Raw genomic sequence first — 26,854 nt, 5'->3', positions numbered from 1 at the left:
GCTGTGAGAAATCTTCCATTAGCCAAGGATGGAGCATTTATCAAATGAGAGACGACAAGGACAACATATCATTCCACATTATATCCCACTGAGGGAGAAATAATGTGCTCATAAGTAACAGTGGAGACTGAGTGAAAACACTTTGGAGCGTCTAACTGCAAACATAGTGTCCACTGAGAAGCCTGCAATGTTTCAACACACACTTCTATCTATAATTTGAAAGAGGCTGTTGTAGCTTAGCACGCTTCTGCTTTTCCGGGATATCAAAGTCATGGTTCAGTCTCTTTTTGACAAATGTTTCATTTCAGGCCATTATGCATGTCCCAGAAATTTCAATACTTCACCTCAGCAAGAAAACTGTATGTTCTAATGCTTCAGTCATAGACTCTCTGAGAGGGTAAAAATGGCAGTTTGGAGAAAATGGAAGGAGATTGGTGTATTCTCTTTGAATTTTCATTCCGAGTCAGACATTCCAACATCTTTCAGAATTCTGAGTATTCGACAGGATCTTTTGGAGAAAAAAAGAGATATTTTTAAAAGCAAAGACCAAAAATACCTTTGGTTTTACCCTGAGGATTCTGATATTGTAATTACGAATTAGTGTTGGCTTTCTCCGAATATTGTATTGCCTCTAAATTAACAAAATCCCCATGTGTTTTATTTCTTTTCTAGATAACCGGTAAAAGTTCACTCAGTCATTATAGAATTACGCTGTGACGGAATTTTACTTTCATTTCGCATTGCTTTTGATTAGAAAATGGGGCAAAATGTCTCTATTAAAGCATCTTTTTAATTTCCCTTAAAGCGTTTGAGCCATAAAAGGAGCTTGGAACACTTTGCAGCTTTCGACAGCTGTTATAGGCTCGGGATGGGATTTTTGGACTTCTTTTAAGTTCACTGATCTGAGCCTAAATAATCAGAATGCCGAAGCAGCTGGTGATGAATTTGAGGTATCTTGTATGAAGCAATAAAGCGCCACCCATATTAATTTAGTTTTGACTGAGATGAAAACGGCGATGGAGAAAGGATACAATAATGGCTGTGGAGGACGGCATGCACCTACCCACATGATCACACATAATCAATGCCATTTAGTGAACGGTATCATCTTGTTAGTTCCTTCCATCGCGGTCTATGGAGGGATTTTGCATTCTCCTCCACACACAATCATTTCTCATTTCGAGTATGTGAATGGTGAAGCCCCCACTCTACTGTGAGTAAACGACTTCTCCATTCTTATCAGAAAGCAATTTGCCCGTGTGAGACAGTAAAGTCCAAGCTCTCCATCATTATGAAATGGCTGTCCATGCCGTCTGATCTACGAGAACGGAGATGCCGTATGAAACACACGGACTATGTAGGAGATAGCTTGCCAGCTCATCCGGATGCAAACGCTGTATCATGCTGGCACAATGAAACCTGTGTCGCAACTAAAGGGAGCTATAGAGGAAGCTGGCAAAAAAAAGCTTCAGCGCCAGAAGATGGCATGCTATGAAATATATGAATGTACATAAGTAACCGGGGTTAGTTGTCATGCTGTCTATATCTCAGGTTTTAAGTGCAATTGCACAATTATTAAAGTGGTTTAATGTATAAAAATATTGTTCTATTGTTTCCCCGTTTATAATTTGCATTCTCCATACAACCTATAATAGCAGGTTCTGTTGTGACAGCTTATCTCTGCATGTCCAATAAACTGAAACAATTTCTGGGAAATACAAGTGGAAATGTTAAATAGCCTTTTTTTGTAGCCAAGACTTGAAATTGACTTTCAAATAGAAACCTACTTTGAGAAATAATAACTGAAGTAAAATGTATGACGGAGGTCTTTAGGAAAGGATAAAACTCCAGCAAATATGTTTTCTTTGCACAATTTCGATCCCTTTTCTCCCTTTTGCTATGGTTCAGATGTTTTGAGGACAATACAGGAGTTGTAAATGGCATGCTGAAAAATCGGAGAGAATGTCGGATGAGCTGCGAAGGGGAAAGCGGGATGTGGGTTAGTGTGTATGTGTGTGAGAGAAGCTGCTATTCCAGTAAAACAATCAAGTCTGTACCACTTCATGCGATGCAGTAATGCAGAAACATCTCTTGACCAAAGATGCCTCAATGTGCATCATACACGCTTTAAAAAAGATTCTAAAAGGTTTTCGCACTGATGCCATAGAAACTCTTAAAAGAACCAATTTTTCTTAGTGAAGCTTTTTTCACTGTAAAGAAGCGTTAATGCAAAGGAGTAATTCCATGGATGTTAATGTGCTGAAAATACAGTCACCGTCAGGCAATGCCACATGTAAGATCATCAAAGATTTTAAATTCACTTCACCAATTGATCCTCTGCAATAAATGTGTGCCATTAGAACGAGAGTTCAAACATAACAGTTAATAAAAAAACATTCCAATAATCTACAAGTTCAAGTGATGTAGAGCTAAATTTCTCCAAATATGTTTTCAGAACCCAACTCTTGTCCTACAAACTGAACGTCTTAAAGAATTTAAAATTAAACCAAATTCTGAAAAGCTCAGGCTATCAAAGTGTTATACGCATAATTAAATCTTACATATTACCAAAGTGATGGTCTTATTTTGGGTTCATTTACAACCCCGGCCAAGTTTTTGATCCTCTTTAAGGGCAGGACATGCAATCACATGCAACTATTCAGCCTAATGCAGATATTTTCAGTTAACTACTAAAGTTTAAACAGGCTAATTTAATAAAAGTTTAATACACAGAAGACACATGAATACATAGTAAATATCAGACATTAATCTTTCCATAATCTTTACAAAATAATAATTTCCAGATTCTAATTAAATAAATATACCCAATGTTTAATGTGTTCATAACCCATTAGCACAAGATGAGAGATGAAGCGGCAGAGCAAAATAATGAAAGAGAGAGACGGTCAAACGTGTGGACGAGTGCCATAAGAACATTTCTATTTCATAAGCCGCTCAAAGTGCTGATGTACAAACAATGAATAAATAATTCCATTCTTTGAACTAGAGTTTGAACAGTTTATTCCGCAGGGATCTGGAGGAAAATAGAACTAATAATGGCTTTTTCATAAATAAAATAAGTTTTCTTCAAGACAAATACTTTAAATGATACTTGGTAGAGCATGAAAACATTCATTATTGATACATAATCTGAAAAATGATCAATATGTCTGTTTGCACGGGGAGCCCATTACATAGTTATTTAAAAGAGAGAAAGAGATAAAAGGGAATGTAGCATTAATAAATCAAGAGTTGTGAGAGAGACATAAAATCTTTTTTCATCTGTTTGCGGTAGAGCATCTGGACCAGAGGGACACAATCACATCCAGAGATCAGGAGTAAAATTACACAAACTAACACGTAACAGAAAGAAGAGCCACCTGCTAAGACGCTGGATGTGATCATTTCTACACACAATTAGTGTAACTAATTATGCCCGTGGGTTATTCTTTTTTAAACCCCGGGTTATGAAAGCCTGCTGCGCACTGAACCGCAGTGCCATGAGTGAACGGTGTGGAACGATGCAGTGAAAGAATCATACACTAAGCAATGCTTACCTCATGAACTATTCATGGACTTCGTGGAGCCGCGGAACTTAAAAAAGCCCGAGCGGACTTACGCGGTGACATTTCCAGCATCGACAAACAGTGCCTGCGGCCATTTGTAATCGTTCAATCAGCGTTACCGGTTTCATAAATATGCAAACAAGAACGTGAACCCAGAGGTTACAAATGAAGAGTGTAAAATCTTAAACACCGACTTCCCCGGATTGACAACGAAAGTGCAAACACTGTAAAACACGAAACTAAATAGTCCCGCACATTACATTTAGCCCGCCTCGTGATTCATTCTTCCGAGACAGAACGAATCGGTTGATTCAGCACACAATAACTAGTCCGAGGGATTCGTGCGGATATCTGATTAATGTGCTTCTTGAATTTAGTTTGGTTTGGAGCAAAGGCGGGGGAGATTATCAGTGACGAAAGATGTGAATTAACAGCGAAAAATGCAACTAAATGAGATTTCTCTTTCTTGCGATGATGTTCATTTTAAAATAAGGGGAAACGATTTTGCAAATGTAAATGGGCTTTGAAAGCTAACAAACAAACAAAACTAATTTCACTAGATTTACGAAAGAGGTCACTAACTTTCTATATAACAAGAATAGAGAAACATAAATGTCATGAAACTTCTAAATCATGAAAGTCTGCGAATTAGTCTTAAAGGGATAGTGACATAGAAAAAGGAAAATCCAGTCGTTGTGTGCCCTCATGTTGTTGCAAACTTGTAAAACGAACAACACAAATTCAACATTTCTTCTTCGGTTATTTTTTCTTTTCTTTTCGGAGAGTAGCCTACCACAAGGCAAGGTGAACGTGATACTCTCCAAAATGGCGCCAGGTTGATGCAGAGGAGAAAAACGGTCGAATAAAGTCGCTATTTATGTTTCCTTTAATGAATTAATTCAATGAATGAACTTTTTGGTGAACTATCCCTATAAATTAGTCTTAAATGTGTCCTCAGAATTTTTGTATGATCTTTTTAATCTCAGGGATTGTATCTTGTCGGTTCAATCCCTACCGCATGAAGCAACCATAAGCATTGTTAAACATTTAACAAGCTCTTTTAAATCTTAATACGGTTATCCTGTGCTACAAAAGAGAGTCCACAACAGGTTAGTTTTGTATCAATAAATGAGTTCTACAAGGGGGGGGGTGAATGAAAGAGCTTTTTTCCTGAGGAATACTAATAGATTAAAAGCGGCAAGCTGATGGCTCCCTTTGTCATACAGTTGCAGACAGAGATAAAGAAGCAATTCCGGAGGCGTTTGATAGAGGATTGGTATTTGGTTTTCATACACGGCAGCCACTGGTATGTAGCCGAGGATGCTGTGGGAGTGGTCATCACTCACGGACGCTCGGTGCCCAGGGTGTAGACTCCTGCTGCTACTAAGTCACCATAGACTGATGATAGTGTCAGCCACAGAACAATCTGCATTCATCATTTCTTATCTGCTGGGCCGCTGTGCTGATCCGGGAGATGCATCCTCTCGCTGCTGCAGGGTCAAGGACTGCATGATTGAGTTGAGTGTGTGTGTTGCTTTTTGACCCATACAGCCTACTCCCAGTCTTGGAATTACTTGTGATCAAACTGACATGACGTGTTAATGCACCACGGAAACGAACCAAGCACCCGAGTGCAGAAGTGTAAGAGGATTGTCCCAGTTACTGTCACTTCCTCACACTGGGAGGCTAAGTATGTGTCTATATACAGTATTAGAGGCTACATGATAGGAATCTGTAAGTATATGTGTCTGTTTTATGGATGTAAGGTTGTTCATGGGCGAGCAATAACACAGTACTATCAATGTCCAAGGGACAGGTCATTTCCGAGCATCGTCCTCTAATACAGAGCTCAGTACTCAATCAGAGAGTCCTGACCTTCAGTGTGTCTACACCTTCTCTGTCACTTAAATAAGTATGATGTTCCTACAGCAGGGTTTCAGAGATGTTCTCGGTTATGTAGGCCAGCAGCACAGATACCTAGTCAACTAGTTGTTTAAAATATTGTCTTAAATGTCTAATAGTGTAGCTTATTTTTAAATAAATAAAAATGATATAATAATAATTAGTTCCTAACATCAATTCTGAGATTTCTTTTTTTTTTATAAGTAAAATAGATTTGAAGAATACACAGATCTTACTATGGGCAATGCCAGTTGAGTTGTCACAATGAAACGGAAGGGCAATCAAATATTTTCTTCAGAATTTTGAAGCAGTCTGAATCTATAGCGTGCAGCTATAAAACATAACTTTAAACTCAAATAATAAAAAAACCCAAATACTCCAAATTGACACAAGTTTGTGTGACTGCAGTGTAAATCTATGTAAATCAATGTACAATTATTTATTTAAGGATCATTTTCCCCTCCAGTAGGCTGTAACTGTGACTGTTGCCATCTGATCGTTGAATTCAAACCGGATCAGCGATTCACAAATTAATTTATTCAGACCAGCCTTTTAAGAGCAATACAAGAGTAATTGAAAAGCTGGCCGCTATTTATAAACCAGATAGGCTAGTTCATAAACACTTTATATGTGCCAAGAACTCTTACGTCGCGTTCGATCACAAACCAGAACCGAATTTGTTTCGGCTGTGATAAACGTGCCATTGTTTATTGTAGACGGGTGGCACAGGGTAGTAATATCTTCTTATCTTGGTGTGTGGAATAAAGGCGTACAACATTCATCTACAAGCCTATGTATTACTTCATTTGTCTGAAGCGAGTAAAGGGAGTGCATAATAAGAGACTTTCTGAGAGTGTCTACACGTTATTGTAAATATAGCTACTAACCAAATGCAGCTGAGCAGAGCGGCCGCCATGATTCACTTTGGCTCCTTTATGACAGCTGATTATCAATATGAATGAATCTCTGTCATTTTTCCTTCCCTGTTATCGAAGTCATCATCTCCTTTGCGACATCCAAGGCTTTTTGCGGTCACTCCTTAACCCATAAGACCCCACGGTGACGCCGGTGTCACAAACACTACTTGTTATCTGAAAAGGTCTTAGGGAAATCCCCAAGTGACATGTAATCAACACCAGGGTTCGGTCATGTGACGATGGTTGCATTTTTGTTGCCATGACAGCATTTCCAAAATGGTGGTCTGTCTGGATAGCACATTTTAAAAAATGTTTTTTAAAAATGTTTGTTTATGGTAGTAAAGATACGTGTCAACCCATGGAAATATAGTAATGTTTTAACACATCGTAGACTACACCTAAACTGGTTTATAATACATTTCTTGAACAAAATGATACGAAGATATTGTGGTGACATACTCTATATCGGGCTGTTAATATTTTATTAGTAGGCAGAAAAAAGGGTAATAAGCTGCTCAGTTAATTTAGCTGAATCAGTTATTTTAGTGTTATATATTTTCTGCCGCTCACTTCGAAGCATATTTTAACAAATCTACATGCGTATTTTGCATGTTGACCTCCAGTGAGAGGTAGTTATTTATTTTCATTCAGCTGTAAAAAAAAAAAAAACTCATACTCATAAACCACATACATGAAAAGGAAACATTTTGATATGTTACAAAATAGTCGATGTAAAAACTAACGGTCACAGTCATGGTTTTAAAGCAAATAAAATGCAAAAACTGTATGTTTTGTTTGGTCTTCCCAAAAAAGTAATAATTTGTATATATGTTGTGGAAAAGCAAACAAAACATGTTATACGTGGTCCATCTGGTCTGTTTTGTATGACCCATCGTTTTCCTATAAGGAGAAACTGGTCCGGGTTCTTATGGGTTAAAACACAATCACGTAGACCGAAAATAAATATCCAGCAGCTCAAGTTAGGTTTGGAGAATCGTTTACTTTCGTGGCAGATTTACAAATGCAATTTAGTAATAGTAAACACAGGCTGTTGAAAAAGGAAAGATTTTAATTCAAGCTACATCTTGCCATGTTGTTTTCAAACGCCTCAAGGAATGACTGTTGTGAAAATATGCAGCTATACATTTTTAACCATGCAATTTCTTTTCACAAAACCCCCTCCAGAGACCTTTATTCAGTAGGCCTATGTGCCTTCTCAGTAATTGAATCATCAGACCTCCATAAAGAGTAAATCAGCAGTGTTTACTTAAAGACGATCAGAAACACATCCTACATCATTTATACTTTCTCGGAATCAACCAAACTTATATTACAGAGAAGATGAGTTGTGGTTGAAGGCGCTACTCGGCACAACAAAACTGCAAGCTCAACAACAACACATAGCTTCATGTTTGGCCTAGATTAATAATTTAGAAGTATGACCCTATACTTACTTGTAGTCAGTGAAACCTTCTTCCTGGCTAATTAGGATAGAGCTTGTGCAAATCTTGAGATAACCCAGAAGCATACAGCAGCCCCCAAAACGTATTTGGACACTTAAATAGGCTACGGATTTCATTGCATAACAAAATATCAAATCAAATGGTATCTACTAAAAAAATATGGCGATGTTTTTTTTTTTAGTCCAATTTTATAACATTTTGTTATATGCAAAGGAGCAATACAATATATAGAACAATTATAACGTTTCCATCACAACTGTATTTATTTTAAATAAATACAAAGAAAAATGCTACTAACACATTTACAATAACATAAAGATTATATGTAGTTATCAGTACAGTATTTTTCAGTACTTGGTAAATACATATATTCAGTTTTGTGTATTAATAAAGGTATCCAATTTTGATCAAGGTTACTGTTAGTGGATGTATAAACGTGTTCCATTGGTGTGGCATCCAGGAATAATTCAAAATATGTCTTCATTTTACATAATTAAAATCAAACAAACCTATTATTTTACGTTTTGCTGCAATGTGGGCTTGTATCAACTTTTTTAAAAATATAAAACGATTGCATTATATATAATGGAATGACATTAAAATATTTTTAATTGTTTTTTTTTTTTTGTCAAAATCATTTCGAAACTGTATGTAGCTATAACAACTGGTCAAGCTCAATGCACTGCGTTTTGACCACATCATATCTTCTGCCTGAATTCTCGCCACCCATTGAGTGTCTATATGCTGTGATGGCATCTGCTCCGATAAGCATCTCTGACGGAGTCGGGATGCATTACTCAATAGTGACAGCTACAACCTGTCTGACAGATGGACCCGCATCAGCTAACATCCAGAACAATCTTCAGACACTCAGGAGCACCTGCTTTTGGTATGGAAAGCAGCTCCTCTTCACTGACGCACCCTTCATTCTTACGGCTCTTTCAGATTCCATCACCTTTAATGTTCAGACTGTCAAAATGAGACATATTACTTAATATTTTTGAAGATGATTATGTGATTAAATCTCTGCTGGAGTCCCAGCTTCCTGACTCACTCCTACAGGGGGAGAATACGAGGGGCTTTTCACACCGCTTTAACCCTGTCAAATAATGGCGAACAATAACTAGATAGCAGAATTAGTTACATTCAGATTCGTAGTGCTAGAGCCTTTATGTAAAGAGGTCCCGTGTTGCATTTTTCCAAACAGCAATATTGAAATATCGCAAATATTTTAAAAAAGGCATGTTAACACCAAGCATCATAAATGTAAAGATAGCTATAGAGAGATAATTTTTTTAGCGTCCGCTCCACGATTTCGTCTGGTAATACCAAGCACACGTGCGTCTGCCGCTTTAAATTCTCAAGCTCGTTATAGAAGGATGGATTCTGATTGGCTGTCAATGTTTGTGTCGTTCATCAGCCAGAAGATGATAGTTGTGGTGTGGACTCTTCTTTTTTTTAGGCAAGAAAAGTAGGTAAAACTGATATTTTGCGAAAAATGTTTGTATTTTAAGATTTAAAAATTGTTAGGTTTAAATATGCAAATGAGGCATTATTTTAATTCGCATACATTTCTAGCACACAAATCTAAACGCTGGATGAAGTCAAAAATCTAAATTCTTGTTTCATTTTTGTGACATATTAGATTCAAAAGTTTGGTGTAAGTGCTGCTTAATTTAAGAAAAACTCATTTTGAGAAAATAGCCTTTAATTTAGTAATTTAAATCTATTGACACAAACATATAAAAGTCATTTTGAAAAAATAGCCTTTACAAATATACACAGTCATTTAAATCTATTATGCTGATAGTTATCTACAATATTAACATACAGGAAACACACTTTGTTTATGAATACCCAAAATAGTTTTAAATCTTCTGAAATAACAGCCACTAAAAATAGAGCCACTAAAATAGAACCGGCTTCAAAGCCTCCTGCTTGCCATTATTCACCCGCTATTGTCTGGAAACACAGGCTCCAAAGTGCTAAAACAAACAGCACCACACACAGCTACGGTGTTTACACGTTTCGAGGGAATCAACCAACTAATTGTTGTTTTTACTGGGATGGGAGAAAGTATTTTAACCCAGCAAAACTGAAGCACCCCACCTTTAAGCCAAACTAAAGCTTGTTCTAATGCTAGAAGAAGTTCAGTGATCTAAGGCATCCGGCTGCCTGTAAGGCTGTTTGTATTCCAAGTAGAAAAAGTGTACAAGGGAATCAAATATCGCTTGTAAGATTATTTAAAGAATCAGCCGGGGAAATCGTATTTGAACATTATATGTGTTCCATCAAACTCCTCATAAAATGTTTGTTTGATTCTCTTCCGTGTCACTTGCGCTTAGGCAAAATGACATGTTGTGTTGGAGAAGACCCAGCTTGCAAAGTGTGAAATAACCCACAAGAGTGTGTAACAAAGGCAAAGGCTCAGGTTTGTAGTGAGTGTGTGTGTGTGTGTGTGTGTGTGTGTGTGTGTGTGTGAAGAAGACGTTAGCCTGTTGAAGTGTAAAGCAGAGACTTCACAGAGAAATCTCTGGTGGATGGAATCTTGGGCCCTACAGTGTTTCAGACTTCACTGAATGCACACATCACAGGATTTAAGTCTAATTGAACCGCAGAATCTACCAGGCACAGAGGGTGAAAGCTTTTCTTCTATTATATAATACAATCTTCAATTTTTGATTAGAGAGCTGTCAAACACTACGCTTTGTACTGCAAGAACTAAAGCAGCAAGAAAAATAGCAATTTTATAGCTAATATTATTAGCGTTATTATTTATAATTAATATTAATATCTGTGAATACAAAAGTATTAATATTCATGTATTTATGATGAGCAACAAAACAATGGCCATGACTTGCAATATTATGAAGCTATTGTTATTATGTTACCGTGGTAATTATGACAATCGGTTTTAAAAATGGCATTATAAAAGCTATATTAATAATAATAATACCGATCAATACAAAAGCATTAACAATCATTTTGCTTATACAAGCCGTATTAATAATCAGAACTGGTATGTGCTTTTCAAAGAAATTATTTTTGAAATAAAGGCTATTCATAAAATGTGTGAAACTATAAACGATGATGACGATTATATGCTTTTTTCAAGCCGTCCAGTATTATTGCTATCTTCATCGATCTGTTGGTCCACTCATTTTATACGACGCTTTTGAATTATGAGCTATTTGCATTTTTGGAGCTATCTGAAAAATGTTCAGTCATCATTGTAAACGTATGAAGTCAATGATCAATGCTGTATTGCATCCGAAATAACAAACCCACAAAAGGTATCCAACAAAAACAGCATTTGCAGGACAAGCAACGCTCCACCGCCTGATTGTAAATGTGAAAGCCATTAAAAGCTCATCGACAGATACTCGAACAGCTCTCTGCTCTAAATGATATGGGAATGCATTACACCCGTAACATATTCCTAGTACCACTGCGAGTCCAATGTTTTCAGCATGCTCAGGATATTTCCAAAAATCTGTCCGGCTCTTCTCAATAATCCGCTCAAACAATGCGCTTTTCCATCGGTTTGCATCACTGGCCTGGCAACGCTTTCTCATTTGTATGTTAAGTTAATATTTTCACATGAGAGAAAGTGGGGCAAGGAGAGGGAAGGATAGAGATGAAAATGTACAGCAGGCACGGAAACAGATGGTACTTGCTTTGTTTGGAGCGTTTTGCCACGAAATAATGGATTATGGGAAAATATTTTGTCCACACGTACAGGCGCACACAAATCATACCCCCTCGAAACACCCAGACCACCCCAAAAATAAAAAAAATCATTTACATTTGATGTATGGTAGCTATTAACTAGCACCTCATACAATCATTTTAATGAGATAAATATAGAACGTTGTCCAACCCGTTCAGCTATAATATCATTTCACATGACAGCACTGGAAGGCAGAAAGGGAAAGTTGCCTTTAGCTTTATACATTACAGTGTGTGCGCTTGTCACTGGTGACAAATGGACCTGCTTGTAGGGACTTTCAGACCATAAATTACAGATAATCATATGGGTACTTATAAAATAACCTAATGGAGGGTCTTTAACCATCCCTAACATCATAAGCTCCAGGGCTTTATGCGCAAAAGTCCTCCACGCTCGATAGAAGTCGATCTTTTTCTTTTCAAACAAAGGGTCAGAGGTCGCAAAAAGTTTAAAAACAGCCAGGCAAATATTTGTCCTAGAAAGAATCACTTTTATGTTTCGACTTGGCCACCCAACCTTTCAGATGTTCTGATAAATCCACAGATGGACGATATATCTGGACCAGAGAGGGCTAAGTGCTGAAATATCTGTCAACATCAGTAAATAAGCTTGTTATTCAACTGAAAAGCAAGAGCGGATGTCATTTTCTTTACATTCTTACCATCTTAACTTTAGGTTTTGTGCAAGCAGAAGATCAAATGAGGCCCAAAAGTGAATCTGTAATCTATTTTTGATGAAACTACCAGACCTCCTGTGGTGAGACCCCTCAAACTACAAAATAAGAAGGGTCTTTGTAAGGATTAGTGGCAGTCTATCTCCAACTTCATTTAGCAGACACTTTTAAGGGCTTAAAGTGGGTTTGAAGCCCAAGGCGCAACCACACATGGGTTTTTATCATAATTGAGATGGCAAATGTTCTGTTAAGCGATGGTTTGCGCAACTGTAACTGCGCATTCTCTATTCAGAAAATCAAAGCTTTCATTTTTTGCAATGTCAAAATTTATCTCCGCAAGTTACTTGAACGTTTGAATCTGGCTAGAGTCACATGAAAACTATAACAACGCAGAAGTCATGTATTTTGAGCAGATTTACATACTATATGGGTAAATTATAGCATCAAACAAAATATAACTTTGATACAATCGATACAAAATAGATGAGATTTAATCCATCCATCATAAAAATGATTCTGTTTCAGCGGGTAAAAACTATATATGCTACTATACTAATATATACTATATATGCCATATACAGCAGCATTTTTTCCTGCCTTTTTTCAAGACTGAAAACTGATAATATATGCGGAAGAAGAAAAAAAAAAACCCCACACAATACCATGAAAGCCTTTTATTGAACCGAGATGTAAAATATCTTTTTTTTTTCTTTATGTAAAGTATTCGGTAGTTTATTCCTCTTGATTGTAACTTTAATAAAATTGAGAAAAAACAACTTATTGTGTGTTGAAGGTATTGTGTTTCTGAATTTTGACATTAATATTTCACATTGTGCTTTGTCTGAATATTCATATAAGTGTGAAACCATTTCCATAGACCTTCCTACCAGGTGTACTTGCATATAATCTCATATATTTGATATTATTTTATATAAGATTCAAATTATGCCATAATATAGTAATGCAAAGGGATTTTTAGAAATGAATAAATGTGGAAAACAAAATATATATAGATATATATTTGTTGCCTGAAACAACATTTTTGGGCTGACAAAACAGAGAGAGTAACGTAATTCTTCCTTGGAAATGAACGTTATGAATGAGAAAAGTGATTTTACAATACATGTCCAAAAACCAGCTGGTTAAGGTAACGGATGGTCTCAGGTAGTTCAGAGTTTGTAGTTCAGTATCTGTAAAAGCAGTCATTTTCATTAAAGTAATAAAATATTATTTGTACGAATCCAACCGGATGGATCCAGATCAAGGCTGATCGTCTTGTACAGTGAGAGCATTAGTCCTCTAAAGGTCCATCTAGTTTTTTTTTTTCATACCTCTCAGTCCTCCGGATGTCGGAAAAATGTCTCTCTCTCTCTCTCTTTTTTTTTTTTTTTTTTTTTTCGGCGGCACAGAAGTCTCATCAGATCGAAGGAGGATTTCATAGTGACCCTCCCGGCTGTTTTTCACCTGGTGATAATAGCTCCCAGATGTCCTACTGATGAATCAATGGTGCTTTTAGTCCAGTTCCACCACCATTGTTGTCCTTATATCAGTCGGACGTGGAGCAGGTGGGATGTTATGCTGTCGAAATAAAAATAAGTGATCATCTATCAACAGTATGTGGAAATCAAGACTGCAACATGGCACCCGTCTCTCATCGTGGCTCTCTGATTTTCACCTTTCATCTCACGTGTGCATGCACGCTATAAACCGTGCCGAAAGGAAATGCTAGATGATACAGTAGCACAGTAGAATGATTTTACAGAAGGTTCTGAAGGCACTTGATTTCATTACAGACAGCAACTCCATGTTCCTTAGCGAACGGCTATCTTAACGCACCTAAAGAAAACAACTGCAAGCGGACACAGTCGGGCATTCGGATCCACACGAGCAGCAGGTACAGCATGATGTTAAACAGTTCTCTACAGATGTTGTTTAGCAGAGCCACGCTGAAATGAAAGGTCAACTCAACGATTCTCAGTGAGAGACGGTGTTCGTTGTGTCAGCTGCGTGACGAGCTGTTAATATCGATTCGGACGAGTGTGGTAACACACCTAATAGAACAAAAACACGTAGAGAAAGAATGAAACACATAACGCCCGGTAGGGCAACGTCTGTTAAACTCGATCGGTTAAAGCACAGGAGGACGAGTACATGAACGCCCCACCTGTCCGAAAACAAACTTTACACTGAGATTGTATTCCCCAAACACCCTTTAAAACAACACACATTTGTGGAGCCCTGATGTTCAAACCGACAACATCCGAGCACAAAGACCTACAAAAAGCGCAACTGTTTTTGACATATCTCTATTTTCAGACATAAAAAAAAAAGAAAAAGAAAACTTTTTTTTTTTGTTCAAACGATCATTCATTTTTGATACCATCACTGTTTTTTTTCCTTCTCGGAAGCTTCCTTCGTATGGTTCAGGATTAAGTATTGTGACATAATGAGGTCTTTGATGACAGTAGCAGACGTTTAACAAAGCAAAAAGCATGTAGTGATGGAAATACATGTTATGTCTTTGTGCTTTGAAAGATTCCCCTATTAAGTCTCTCAAGCCGTCCTCCTGCTGTAAACCATCCACCTGTTCTGTTCTTTATAACACTGACAACAGTAATGGTCTTTTTTCACAAGATCTGGAGTGGACTCCGGTGAAATACTCATGTCAACGTGTTAGCCAGCTTTAGATTCCCTCCCAGGCGTCCTCTTCATTCGCACAGATCTTAAACCTACGTTCCTTTTGTGTAGACGGGATGAATCTTTGGTTGTTGTGTTCAGGCAGTCCGAGTCAGCCAAAATCTCTATGAATGCCAAATCAGGGTTCCACCTCCACGTGATGAGGTCACCTTCGAAGGCCGAACGAGACCAAAAGTAAAGTGAGCCAGAGCTGCCATATATGCACTGTGGCGGGAGAAGCCAGGGATCTTATATCTGAGGAAATGAAGACAAGAACAAATGCAGTTACTGATGTGAACAAATATTCATTTCTCAGTTCTGTGTAAATAATTCAGAGATTAACTATTCTTCTGTCTTTTAGAAGTTTAATGAGGTTTGTCTACGGTCTGTATCTCCAGAACATCTTTTTTTTGCAGCATGCTACGCTTTAATTCAAAAGAGAGCGAAAAAAATGAATTGTAAACGTTTGCTGTGAGTCATGAAAAGAGTCGTTCAAGCTGCTGGATTATCTTGTTATGGATAAGGAAAAAGTAAAAAAGCATAGATAATGTTACATTGGCTTTGATCTTACAAAGAAGTTTCTTCCCCTGTTGTGTGTTCTCGTGATTTATTTATTTCGACTAAACAGGTGTTCAGCAAATTCAGCATTTTTTTTGGAAAGATATTAATACTTTGATCCAAAGAATTTCTGAAGGATCATGTGATGGTGAAAACTGTAGCGACGGCTCCCGAAAATCCAGCTTTCACACCTTAAGACATTTACAGAGAAAAGTGATTTTAAACCGTATTCATTTTAGAGTTTCAATGTTTTGATCAAATAACTGCAGCAATTGCAAGACTAATAAAAAAATTTAACTGTACTATAGCTATTTTCCTTTCCTTTTAAACTTTTAATCCGTTAATCCATTAATAACAATTATAGTTTTCTATTTCAATGCAATAAACAACTGCTTTAAAAACTCTTGTTGAATATACTCACTACTGCTGGGTGGAGGCTCTCGACACTCTCCTTCCTCTATGGTCACATCGTCTATAGCGATATCCCCTTCAATACCAGAACCACGTATACCCTCCACAACCATCTACACGCATGTATAAAAAAATAAAGCCAAAAGCATTTTTACACCATTATGACTTTTCACCGATTTCATTCTGAATGCATACATATTGAAAAATAACTACATTGATATTTAGGACAACAGTATCCATGTTGAATGATAATATAATATAATATATTTTTGAAATATGTCATGGTGCATTGTTAAACAAAAAAGAAAATCAAGCAGAAAGAGGCACCTGAAAAGAGGATGTGGGATTGATGTTAACTCTGGCTTGCCTCCAGCGGTCTCCTTGGTTCCCACTCAGGGTCCACACAGATGTATCCTGACCCGTCTGGCTCTTCTGCCTCAAATACACATTTAATGTTCCTGGAAAAAGGCAGATGCACTCAGTGTCAGTAGAAGTCCTTATGTGCAATATGGCCAGTTAACTACATAATGTCTTTTGAACCTTTCCTCTGTGTAACGTAGCAACTGCAAGGTTCAGTGACCTTGAAGAGACCTCATCTCATCTTCATCTCCAGCTAAAATCAATCATAAAACTGTTCACAACACAATCACTGCTGTTGTTATATATATGGCACGTAATTGCTACACTCTAATTTTACTCTGATGAAAGGAAAAGTAGGAAGAAAATCTGTATTACTCTCTCAGATGTTTGGGATTTGTCCAAATGGTATGTTCATTTCTGTGCAAATGAGGAGACAATGAGACTAGTGCTACAGAGATGCGATGCTAATAATGCTAAAATAAGCTTTCTGGTGAAAAAAGCCCTTTAACCAGAGCAGAACATTAAAACAACACACAGAAAGCCTTGTTGCTACTTTGTTCTTCTTTAACGATGTAATTTTTTTTGTTCATTAAAACATTACACATCAGGAAATGAATAGTACTTTTGAAAAAAGGGAAACAGACTCTAGGCATATCAGTACTTAAATAAATTTTTGAGATTTAATATACAGCTTAATGGCTGACTATAAGTACTGCATTAATAGGATATGATCTGCAGCTGATAACATTTGCACGATGCTCAAAGATGCATAATGTAAGTCAAAGACGGCTGGAATACAGGCAAGAGCAACATACTGTACACAAAAATCTATTTTAGTGCACCTTTAACAGCACTTGGGTAGGTTTTTATATCAAAACAGCCATCTAACCATGTTGTCTCGGTTCTTTGCTGTGCAGCCAGACAGAAGATCTTGTTGGGCACATGGATTTTTAACCCCAGATGCCCGATGAGGCTACGTGTCAAAAGCCAGGAAGAGAACACCCTGGTGAGTTGGAATTAGCCCCACGCTTTCTATTCTAAAAGCACACAGCTTTGTGAAGCAGAAAATTGCAGTTACAAGCTTGTCTGAGGGGCTGTGGAGGTCATCACTACCTCAGAAGTGCAACTGCATGTCCAGCTCAACTGCTACAGCATAAAGTGAGCATGAAAAAAGGGACTATAGAAATGTATCCATATAGCACAAATTGAGTTATTGGTCTAAATCATTTACAGCACTTACAGTCCACTAGAAACCTTTAAGAGCAAGGTTTCACATCCCAGAAAAGGCCAAAGTGCATACTGCAATTTTCTGACTACCCTAGAATTTTAACGAATAAATACAGCAATTTCTTCTCAGAATAAAAAAAAATAAAATAAAAAAGTAAATTTAGATAGTAAAAAAAACTATGATATATAAAATCACAATTACACATATTTTAAAAATGAGCAATTTTGACACATAAAGACTGTTTCTCATTTAATAATGTAAAAAAGAACCTAAAATATCCTTAAAAAAAGAAAATAATATAGATTTTGAGATACAAGTCACATTTAGAACATCACATTTACAAGTTATCACATTTGTAAGATATTTATGTTTCATCTGTGACAATGTTGTTATAGATACAAAGCTGCACTTGTGACACATAAAGTCAAATTTATGAGAAAAGATTTGATGAAGGTAAAACAAGTGCCGGAAGTTATTAGTGCCAATACATACGTCGTTGATACAGTGTTGTATTTAGATAAACTGCTGGTGCAGAAATAGCATACATATCATAGCAGATCTACACAGGTGGAGCTGGGGAAGGTGAAAGGTTCCAGAGGAACTGCTCTAGTGAACAATACCAGCCATTTAAATGTAGAGCAGCAAGCTCATTGGCTGCATATGCAACATAAACCAGCCAGCTTGAGCCAAGCAGTTTAGAGCTTTGAATATCATCAGTTTGTGTTAAAGGCCCATCATCCTAGAGGTTCACGACAAAACTTGGCATTCAAACATATCATTGAAATCAAGAAAATGAAAACGTTTTTGTATGTGCCTGACACAGGCTGTTTCGCTTACTGACCAGGTCATCAAGCTCGTTTGAAAAGTAAAGCTATGTCAAACAGACTATAGGTGTAGAAGTTACGGCTGGCTAAACATCAACACTAATTAGAAGGCACTATTCAAACAAGTCATTTGCATAAATTCCCTACAGTTAATCATTGTGTGCTAACAGTAACCCACCTATATGTTTCCCATACATGTGGTAGTAGAAGCTGAAGCAGTATGTTGGGTTGGCGGCCACATTCCCGTAGGGGTTTTTAGGGGCAATGTTGAAGGATGGAGTCAACAGTCGTGCTTTGTCTCCCTCCAGACGTGGTCGTGAGGTCTCAATATACATGTAGAAACCTGCACAAATACATACAAATGCACTGATGATGGTAGCTCTCAAACTACTGTTCAAAATTTTTTGAAAGTCTACAAAGAGAGTCTTTATGAAACTAAATAGAGTAAAAACAGGAATATTGTGGAATATTATTATAATTTAAAATAACCGTTTTCTATTCTAATGCATTTTAAAAAGTAAATGGCAAAGCACTTTCATCCATTTAATGCATCCCTGCTGAAAAAAACATACATTAAAAAAGGCATACTAACCCCAAACATTTAAACAGTAGTATATGCATACATCAAATCCAGAGAATGAATTGAATTAGGCAAATTAATTATAACTGGGTAGCATCAATATCATACGGCTGCTGAAATCAGCCTCAGTACTTCACTGAATTTTGCACTGACTATAAATAATCAATAGGATCTCAGTGACTTTATAGCACAGGATGAACGATTTTTCAATTCACATTTCTCCTAGCCTTTTAAAAGACTTTTCATATCATGTCAGACTGACTTAAGGTGCTATTGACTGAGGCATTTCCCACAAGTCAAGCCCTGGAACATCCATTCATTGAATTCATTGAATATTAACTAAGTGCTAAAAAAAACAAAACACAGAAACTAGGTTTTAAAAAAAGCAGCTGGTGGCTAAATGGGACAGCAGAGATTGCCAGGGACATTGAACATCATGATGCCAAAAAAAACAAGCAAACTTATAGTTCTTGTTTATAGCCTCTTTGTGGTTATATTTGGTCTCTTGCTAACTATTCTAACTCAAGCTTAATGGAGGTGATATTTAAGCCATTTAGCTTTTACTTTTTACCTCTGCCGATCATATTTTGGCTTCCAACTTCAAAGGTTCAATTATATTCAAATTCAATTATGTTTAGTCATAAAAGTATATGTTTGTGAAGACTGTCTTAATAAACACAACATGTAAGAATCACAAACTTACTGATCATTTTCTGCAGTTAATAAAGATTTTTACTGGCTTTTTGTGATATGATGCTAACTTCTGGGAAAGCTTACAAAAATGACTTCATCCCTGCAGCACTCTCTATAAAAACCCACTTCAATATATATATTAAATAAGCACTATACCATTTTTTTTTCTCCTGAACTTATGACTTGCATTTTCAAGTTTCCACTACTTTACAAAAGTACTAGACAACCTGATTGCATTAGTGATGTGTTGACCCAAAGAAATTATCCAGTTGCACACCGGCGCTGTCATGAACCGATGTCAAGTTTAATGACTGACACCATTTCTCTGAAAGTGCAGCTAATGGAACCCACAGAGCATCTTCCCTCAAGCGGCGTCCAATCAAAAGCCAGCCTGTGCACTCCTTTAGCAACATGAGAAATTGAAAGTGCCTTTGGTCGCTAATGCTATTAGCCTCTCTCTGCAAGTCACAAGCCTTCACTCTGCTGACAATATATCCGTTTACTCAACATCCACCCACATTGATGTAAGATGATTCACTCAATTACGTCTGAATATTTTAATTATGTGATGTACAATAGTTGCGTAGTCCTAAATCTACATATTTAAATATTTAAATTTAACTTACAGATTTGATTTATTGAGAGGCACATGAGCTGTATACCTTGTTTAGAGCCGGTGCGGTCACTGCTGGGCCCAGTGTTGGGTGTATATTTAGTGTCCCTGGTGGCAGCACTGTGTCTTGTCCAATCAAACTCTTCGGTTTTATCTTGGACGAACATACAGATGGTGTCCTCTTCAAAGCCGCAGTGAAACTTACCTACGGATGGTTCAGCAGAGAAACAGTACATTGAAGAAGGTACAGAAAGAACATCTAACAAGACTATATATGTTTTTGGATGTTTAGTCAGATACCTAAAACACACAATATCAGTTATCAATATCAGTTTGGAGAGCATCTAAAAAAGATCTTTAGAGACAAACATTTGCACAATTCTTATTAAAACTGTATTTATCATCAGAGTTTAACATTCTTGAAATACGTCAACCTTTCTTAATGTTATATTCAAATATGTTTTAATAATTTATTGTGTGTATGTGTGCAGTATTCTGACTATTAAAATCCACACAGATTACATTTTAAAGGCCAAACCATTGAACTATTTTGCATACTTATTATAAAACACAGTGATAGGAGCTGAAAGAATTTGTATTTACTTTCAAATATAATTTGTAAAAGTAATTCATATAGTACATACATTACTGATCAATAGTTTGGGGCTTTCTTTTATCAATTTAATTCAATTTTTTTAGCAAAATAAATCATTCCTTTATTCACAAAGCGTGATTTATATAAATCAAAGAATTGTAAAAATTTCAGCATAATAATGATAATAATAAGAAATTTTATTTGTGCACTAAATCAGGACATTAAAATAATTTTCTAAACTATTTTTTTTAAATATTAAACATTTTAAAATATTTCAAAATATTTCAAAACCTCTTAATTCTTAAAAAAATTAAATCTCTTGCAGATCTACAACTTTGGAATTAGTTTTAAACATTAGTTTATATATGCAACAATCATGCATAAAAAATGTTTAAGCATTCTTATATCATGTTGAACATTTAAACCACTAAAAGTAAACGGCTACATTTATTATTTTTTGCCAATAAAAAAAAAAAAAACGAATGGAAAAATGATGGAAAAGGAGTGTAAAATGTAAAAATACTTACTCCAATGAGGATTCACAGGTGCTGTAAAAAAAAAGAAAAGAGAAGAGGTTATGTATGCGAATCTCGAGCTGTGAAAGGCTTCTAGTACATAGTTGATTAATAAACCATTATAAACAACAGCAGGGGACTCGAAGACGGGAGAATGGTGCTTGCCCTTGGAGAGAAGTGTTTAGAAAGTGCTTTGGGCATCATTACCATGTATCACACAGTTAGAGAGGGGAAATGAAATAGCGTGTCAGTGCAGGAGGGGGTGTTTGTGTGGGGAGAGGTCGCTATGGGGCTGTGCAATGCTCAGGTGAACCATAAAGACCTGTATCTCTCTTCATTCCATTCACAAGCAGCCTATCTGAGCGCGGCAGAAAGCCGTGTGCTTCCAGGCAGCCTCAATGAGGGCTAAGGTGCATTGTGGAAGAAAGGTTTCAGAGGGCATGTGTGGAAAAGATAGTGAGACTGAAACCGATCCCTATTTCAACCAACTTAGCTCACTGCCTTAATAAAATACAAAAAACTTGGAGCAATCCTGTTTAAGTCGGAAAATGTGTTCGGATCCTCCAAGAGCAGTGATTACGCTAAGCGGTGAATTTCTACGTAGGAAAAAAAAAAATCAATGGTCATCCTCTCAGAAGATGTTTGAAAACAGAATATCTCTAACTTCGGCAGGAGAATTTCAAGAAATACGTCAATATGTTTCTCTCAATTTGACGTTCCAGCAGTAAAACGAGTACAGTGCGACAGTTGCCTTCTGGGATGGAAAAGTGGCATCGGTTCTGGCATTTGATCAGGCTCCTATAATGAGAAAGATTAGCAAGACAGCGTTCAAACACAGCAGATGTTCACAAGGGGTTGTCAGTGTAAATGTCTGCTTTGTGAACTGCAGGGGGAACAGCTCCACACGATATTGATGATACAAATGCAAAAGTAAAAAGTTGACGGGAGAGGGAAAGAAGGGGAAATTAATTAGTAAATGTCTGGCTACATACACAGAATTTACAAATGAATGAATGAGTGAAGGATGGGAAGTGTCATGGGAATTGCAGCCTTAAGGGGAACAGAGGAGTTTTTCAAGGAAGACAAAATGTTAGTGAGTCATTCCTTGAAACAGATGCCTTTTCTGTTTTGGGGGTGATTTTTGAAGCATCTCGAGCTCAGTTTAGAAAAATTCATTTGTTTGGACATTAAGGGAAAGAGGGATGACACGGGGTGGAACATTTCCAACCAAAATGGCTGCTGCTCTCCCTGTTATCAAGGTTATTTCCTTGGCTCGTTACCATTCAAGAGTCAATAATATGAATTAGTAGTAAAAATAAATGAATAAAATAAAAAAAATAAATGCATTCATTTAAAATAAATGAACATTTGTAAACAATATAACATCAGATTAAATTAATAAACTTATTGTTCACTTTTTTCAGACAAATATGACAGGACACATTCAAGGATACAGATGAATTATCTTGTTCAATTCAATTCAATTCAATTATTGTGATTTTTACTTCTAAAACTAACTAATCTAATGTGAATGGGAAAGCCAATATACATTTTATCATGGAAAATATTACTAATAATTAAATGTGGCTGGCTATATACAGCAAGGAATGTGCTAAATGCTTCCATGAACGCTCATTAAAGAATAAAAAAAAAGAATTATTGCTGGATAATATACTTACAAATAAACAAGATTTAACAGGATTTTTAGTCTTAAAAATAAACAGAATAAAAATGGTAATATAAAATATCAATATGTCTCACTCACATGTAAACGCAAATCACATTTAATGTTAACTGTTCCAGGCTAGCTGTTTTTTCCCCATTGTGAAATCGTAATTTAGAAGCTAATTATTCTACGAACGTTACAGTTCCCTTCTTGTAAACCATCCAGCTGTTTCTAAATGGGGTAAGGAGAAGAGGCCTGCTTTGGTTAAACCAAACAGATGTTACATATTTGGAAACACGTGCTGCATTAACACACTCTCTGAATTGATGGGCTCCATGTTCTCTCCTTTTGCCTTTCTCTCTACCCCGTATCCCTGTAAAAGTACAATTAGAGCTATTGGAGCAGGAGGCAAAAGCAAAACGTCAACATCATTAAACACACAAGCAATTAGACCCAGTATATCTCCCACTCAGAGAGGATTCACTGCTGTCCTACTCAGAGGCAAGCTTTAAGGTAAAATCCAACCATATTCCTGCCTTTCATTAGAACAAGCCAGATAAAAACATAAATGTGCAGAGCTGAGTAACGCAATTCAGGCTAGATACAGCACAAACCAGGCTGTCTTATCGTAGAAACTGGGTTTTGCGATACTCATACAAAACCCGAAGGCATCTTAGAAAACAATATGTTATCATTGAGTCCAAGTAATCCCACACATAATCAAAGGACTATAAAAATTAATGAGTAGAATCATACAAGCCTCCTCATCAGCATACTTCGTACTCATCCATTTTGCTATAATGCTTGCATTGACTCGCATTAGCATTTAAATGACCTGCAGTCGGTCGTTATTATTAATATTATCAGCAGTAAACAACTAAACAAACAAATAATGCCATTTATGACAACCTAATACTATAGTGAAGTCGTGGTGAGGTGTACTAACTATTTGACAATACAATTATAATAGCTTGTTAGCACTGTCCTCTCAGCCCGTTTGTGTTCTCTGAAAGGCTCATAAATAGCTGCCAGTTGGTGGCTTTCCAAAGCAATCTACAGGCAGCAGCAAGTTTATGTGTTGAATAACTGCTTTATAGAATGATACCAAATGACACAGTCCATCAATTCTTCTTGGTGGCTTGTTAATTTGTCTGGCACTGTCCATGAACGAATTTGAACCGCAGCCATTCAAAGTCTTAACAAACACTATGCAACCTTTGCCACAGGTTGCGATGGCTTGCTTTTCCAATACAAATCACCAAGTACAGGAGGAAAAAAACAACCCACAGAAATATCACATTTTCTACATTGAAAAAATTCAAATAAACACATATGGACCAAAAAGTAATTGTCATTCCAGCTCTGTGATTCTCTAAATATTTGTCATTTTTTACCATGCAGTAAAAGTCAACAATGTATTTCAAACAAATTTATACATTGAATGCAATTCAGGTCACTTTGGATTCAAGTATACGCCAACTACATAAATGTAAGTGTAATGTTTTGCAGCTGGCTTTGTGAAAAACTAAAAATATTAAGTTGAGTTAAACTTTAAGTTTAACTTGAGCAATCTGGTGATACTTCTCTTCCTCGTGTCATTTAAAAATATCCATTCAAAACAATGCAGCATCATTCAAAATATGCTCACTTCTATTTTGTGACAAATTAATAGTATCACATTTACACGCACGCAGATAAATCCTGTTTACATTTAAATACCTTTTTTATTCATTTTAAAGTAAAATAAAAAATGCTATTTATACAATATAGACAATTGTTTATTATTTATTATGTATTATTTAAAAATGAATAATAAATAAATGTCTTAATGTAATGTGACTTGTTCAAAACTTTTTTTTATTAATAACACGTCAGTGCTGTTGCACATGAACCGAAAGACCATGTATATCTAGAACGCAAAGGAAGACACTTTGGATTAAACCGTGTGCCAAACGCAAACATAAATGCGCAGTTTTAGCAATTCAACAGAAGGCATCCTCACAGTGAGCTTCTCAAACCATTTAAACATGGCTTAAATGCCAGTGTATTATTGTGAAAGCTGGGATATGGATTGTGACTGGTGTGATTGTGCTATCACCTTCTCCAGGCTATTTGAGCCAATTAAAATGCATAATGTCACAGTGGCAAAAGCCGGACTCTTTGATGGAAGTGCTCCTGGTGTGAAAGTCATCCCATCAATACAGATGGTCTTTTCCCATGAGCCCTGTGGCAAAATGACTTCAGGGGAAACGGAATAGCAGAGAGGGAGATGTTATGAAATGAGACATTTTCAATTTTTTAGCACTGGTATTTCCATTACCTGACACAAAGACCGTGTAGAGCCATAGGGCTTCATATCACATGGGTAAGCTGCTGAATAAACTATGAGCAGAATAAATGAAATAATGACCGGATGGAAGAAAAATGATTTTTTGAGAATTTTTTTCTCAGCTTTTGAAATTGCATCTGGTCTTCACAGGTCTTCTGTCCTCTTTTTTTGTAAATCCCTATTTTTATAAGCCACACAGAAGGTGAAGGACATGCGATTGACAGCCATGTGCTGTTTGAAATAGTTTTGGAAGAAGAGTAGCACGTCACTCCTTTTCCACAATATTTCACGTCTACTACCCATAAGCAAAGGTATAAAATTAATACAGAGCCTTTAATATCACACTGGGGTTGTGCAACCTCGATAACAGAACACTGTGCACAGTTAATGAATGTGCCCGAGTGCATCCAGCCATTGGTGAGGTCATAAAGCTGCCACTTTACGATTGGTTTTCCAGTAAAGAAGGGAAGGGGTTCAGGCACCACAGATGTAGGGTTTAGGGGCTGTATATACTTTACCTGTTTCTCGACTGGCCTCTTTAAGAAGCACAAAGCAAAACAATAAGATCAATCTATAGCTCTGGTAGATAACATGAGTATAACATTTGCTATTAAAATTCATGTCAACAGATGAGCATCATGTGCATTTTTCATGTACACAGCCAGCAGAGGTCTCTATTACATAAAAAAAATAATAAAAATAAAACATCCTCTGCTGGTTATTTGTTAGATTAGCAGACTTGTGCACAAATATTTAAACGAGTCGAAATCAACGAAGTGTTCTTTCAGTGTTTGAAGCTGTCAAATAATCTTATCTTGAATGGAAAAGTGTTTTTAATAAATGACCTTGACTTTAAAACGGGCGGTACACAGACACATCACTGTCAGTATCAGCACACTAACATGATTCTTAGATTATTATTATGATGATGTTTTTCACAAGGAGATATATATTTGCATGAAACATTCAGTGGGGTCCAAAAGAGAACTGATGAAAATTTTGCATTTCCTCTGACTGAATAATAATAATAATAATATTAATAATAATAATAATAATAATAATAACCATGAATGATATAAACTGAAAGCATAATAATTCGAGAGAATATTTACTAAAGCAACATGAATTTCAGAGTTTCAAAAAGGATTTTATTATTAGGGATGTAACCATTTCACGTTATGGCTGATACTGTAAACCAACAAATGGTTTAATTAAGATTCTGTGTAATTTTGTAAAATTAAAAAAATATAAAATAGGCATTATATCATAACGCACAGTGAGAAAAAAGGGATTTTCATTTTGAAATTAGATAAAGAGATTTAAAAGATTGTCAAAGATTTCCTGTTTTTATAAGTGTTTTTAAAAATGAACTTAAAGAGAGTGTTAGATTACAGCAAAGAAAATCCAATTAAAATATATAAAAAAAACATGCACAAACACTATAAATGAAAACAAAATGAAAACAAAAAATATAGCTAATATGGTACATTGTGAAACCCTAATTTTGACCCAACTGTACTTGGATGAAATAATGAGACTACTAAAACAAAGATGA

At 36.3% G+C, this 26,854-nt stretch overlaps 1 protein-coding gene across 2 annotated transcripts in view; it reads right to left on the bottom strand.

Moving 5' to 3' along the window:
* Positions 1-12,910: 12,910 nt before the first annotated feature.
* Positions 12,911-26,854, bottom strand: part of mdga2a (MAM domain containing glycosylphosphatidylinositol anchor 2a) — a 115,101-nt gene continuing 101,157 nt past the window's right edge. For both annotated transcript variants that reach the window (XM_043263709.1, XM_043263710.1), the window contains exons 12-17: positions 21,317-21,337; positions 20,244-20,399; positions 18,487-18,651; positions 16,224-16,354; positions 15,907-16,009; positions 12,911-15,182 (exon numbers count right to left, since the gene is read on the bottom strand). In XM_043263709.1, the coding sequence (XP_043119644.1) occupies positions 15,094-15,182; positions 15,907-16,009; positions 16,224-16,354; positions 18,487-18,651; positions 20,244-20,399; positions 21,317-21,337 (665 nt within the window). In that variant the 3' untranslated portion in view covers positions 12,911-15,093. The remainder of the gene's footprint in view (positions 15,183-15,906; positions 16,010-16,223; positions 16,355-18,486; positions 18,652-20,243; positions 20,400-21,316; positions 21,338-26,854) is intronic.

Source organism: Puntigrus tetrazona, chromosome 17 (assembly GCF_018831695.1).
Source record: "Puntigrus tetrazona isolate hp1 chromosome 17, ASM1883169v1, whole genome shotgun sequence".
Lineage (NCBI taxonomy): Eukaryota > Metazoa > Chordata > Actinopteri > Cypriniformes > Cyprinidae > Puntigrus > Puntigrus tetrazona.
The sequence above is the reverse complement of the archived record's forward strand: the minus strand, read 5'-3'. Positions and strand labels throughout refer to the sequence as shown.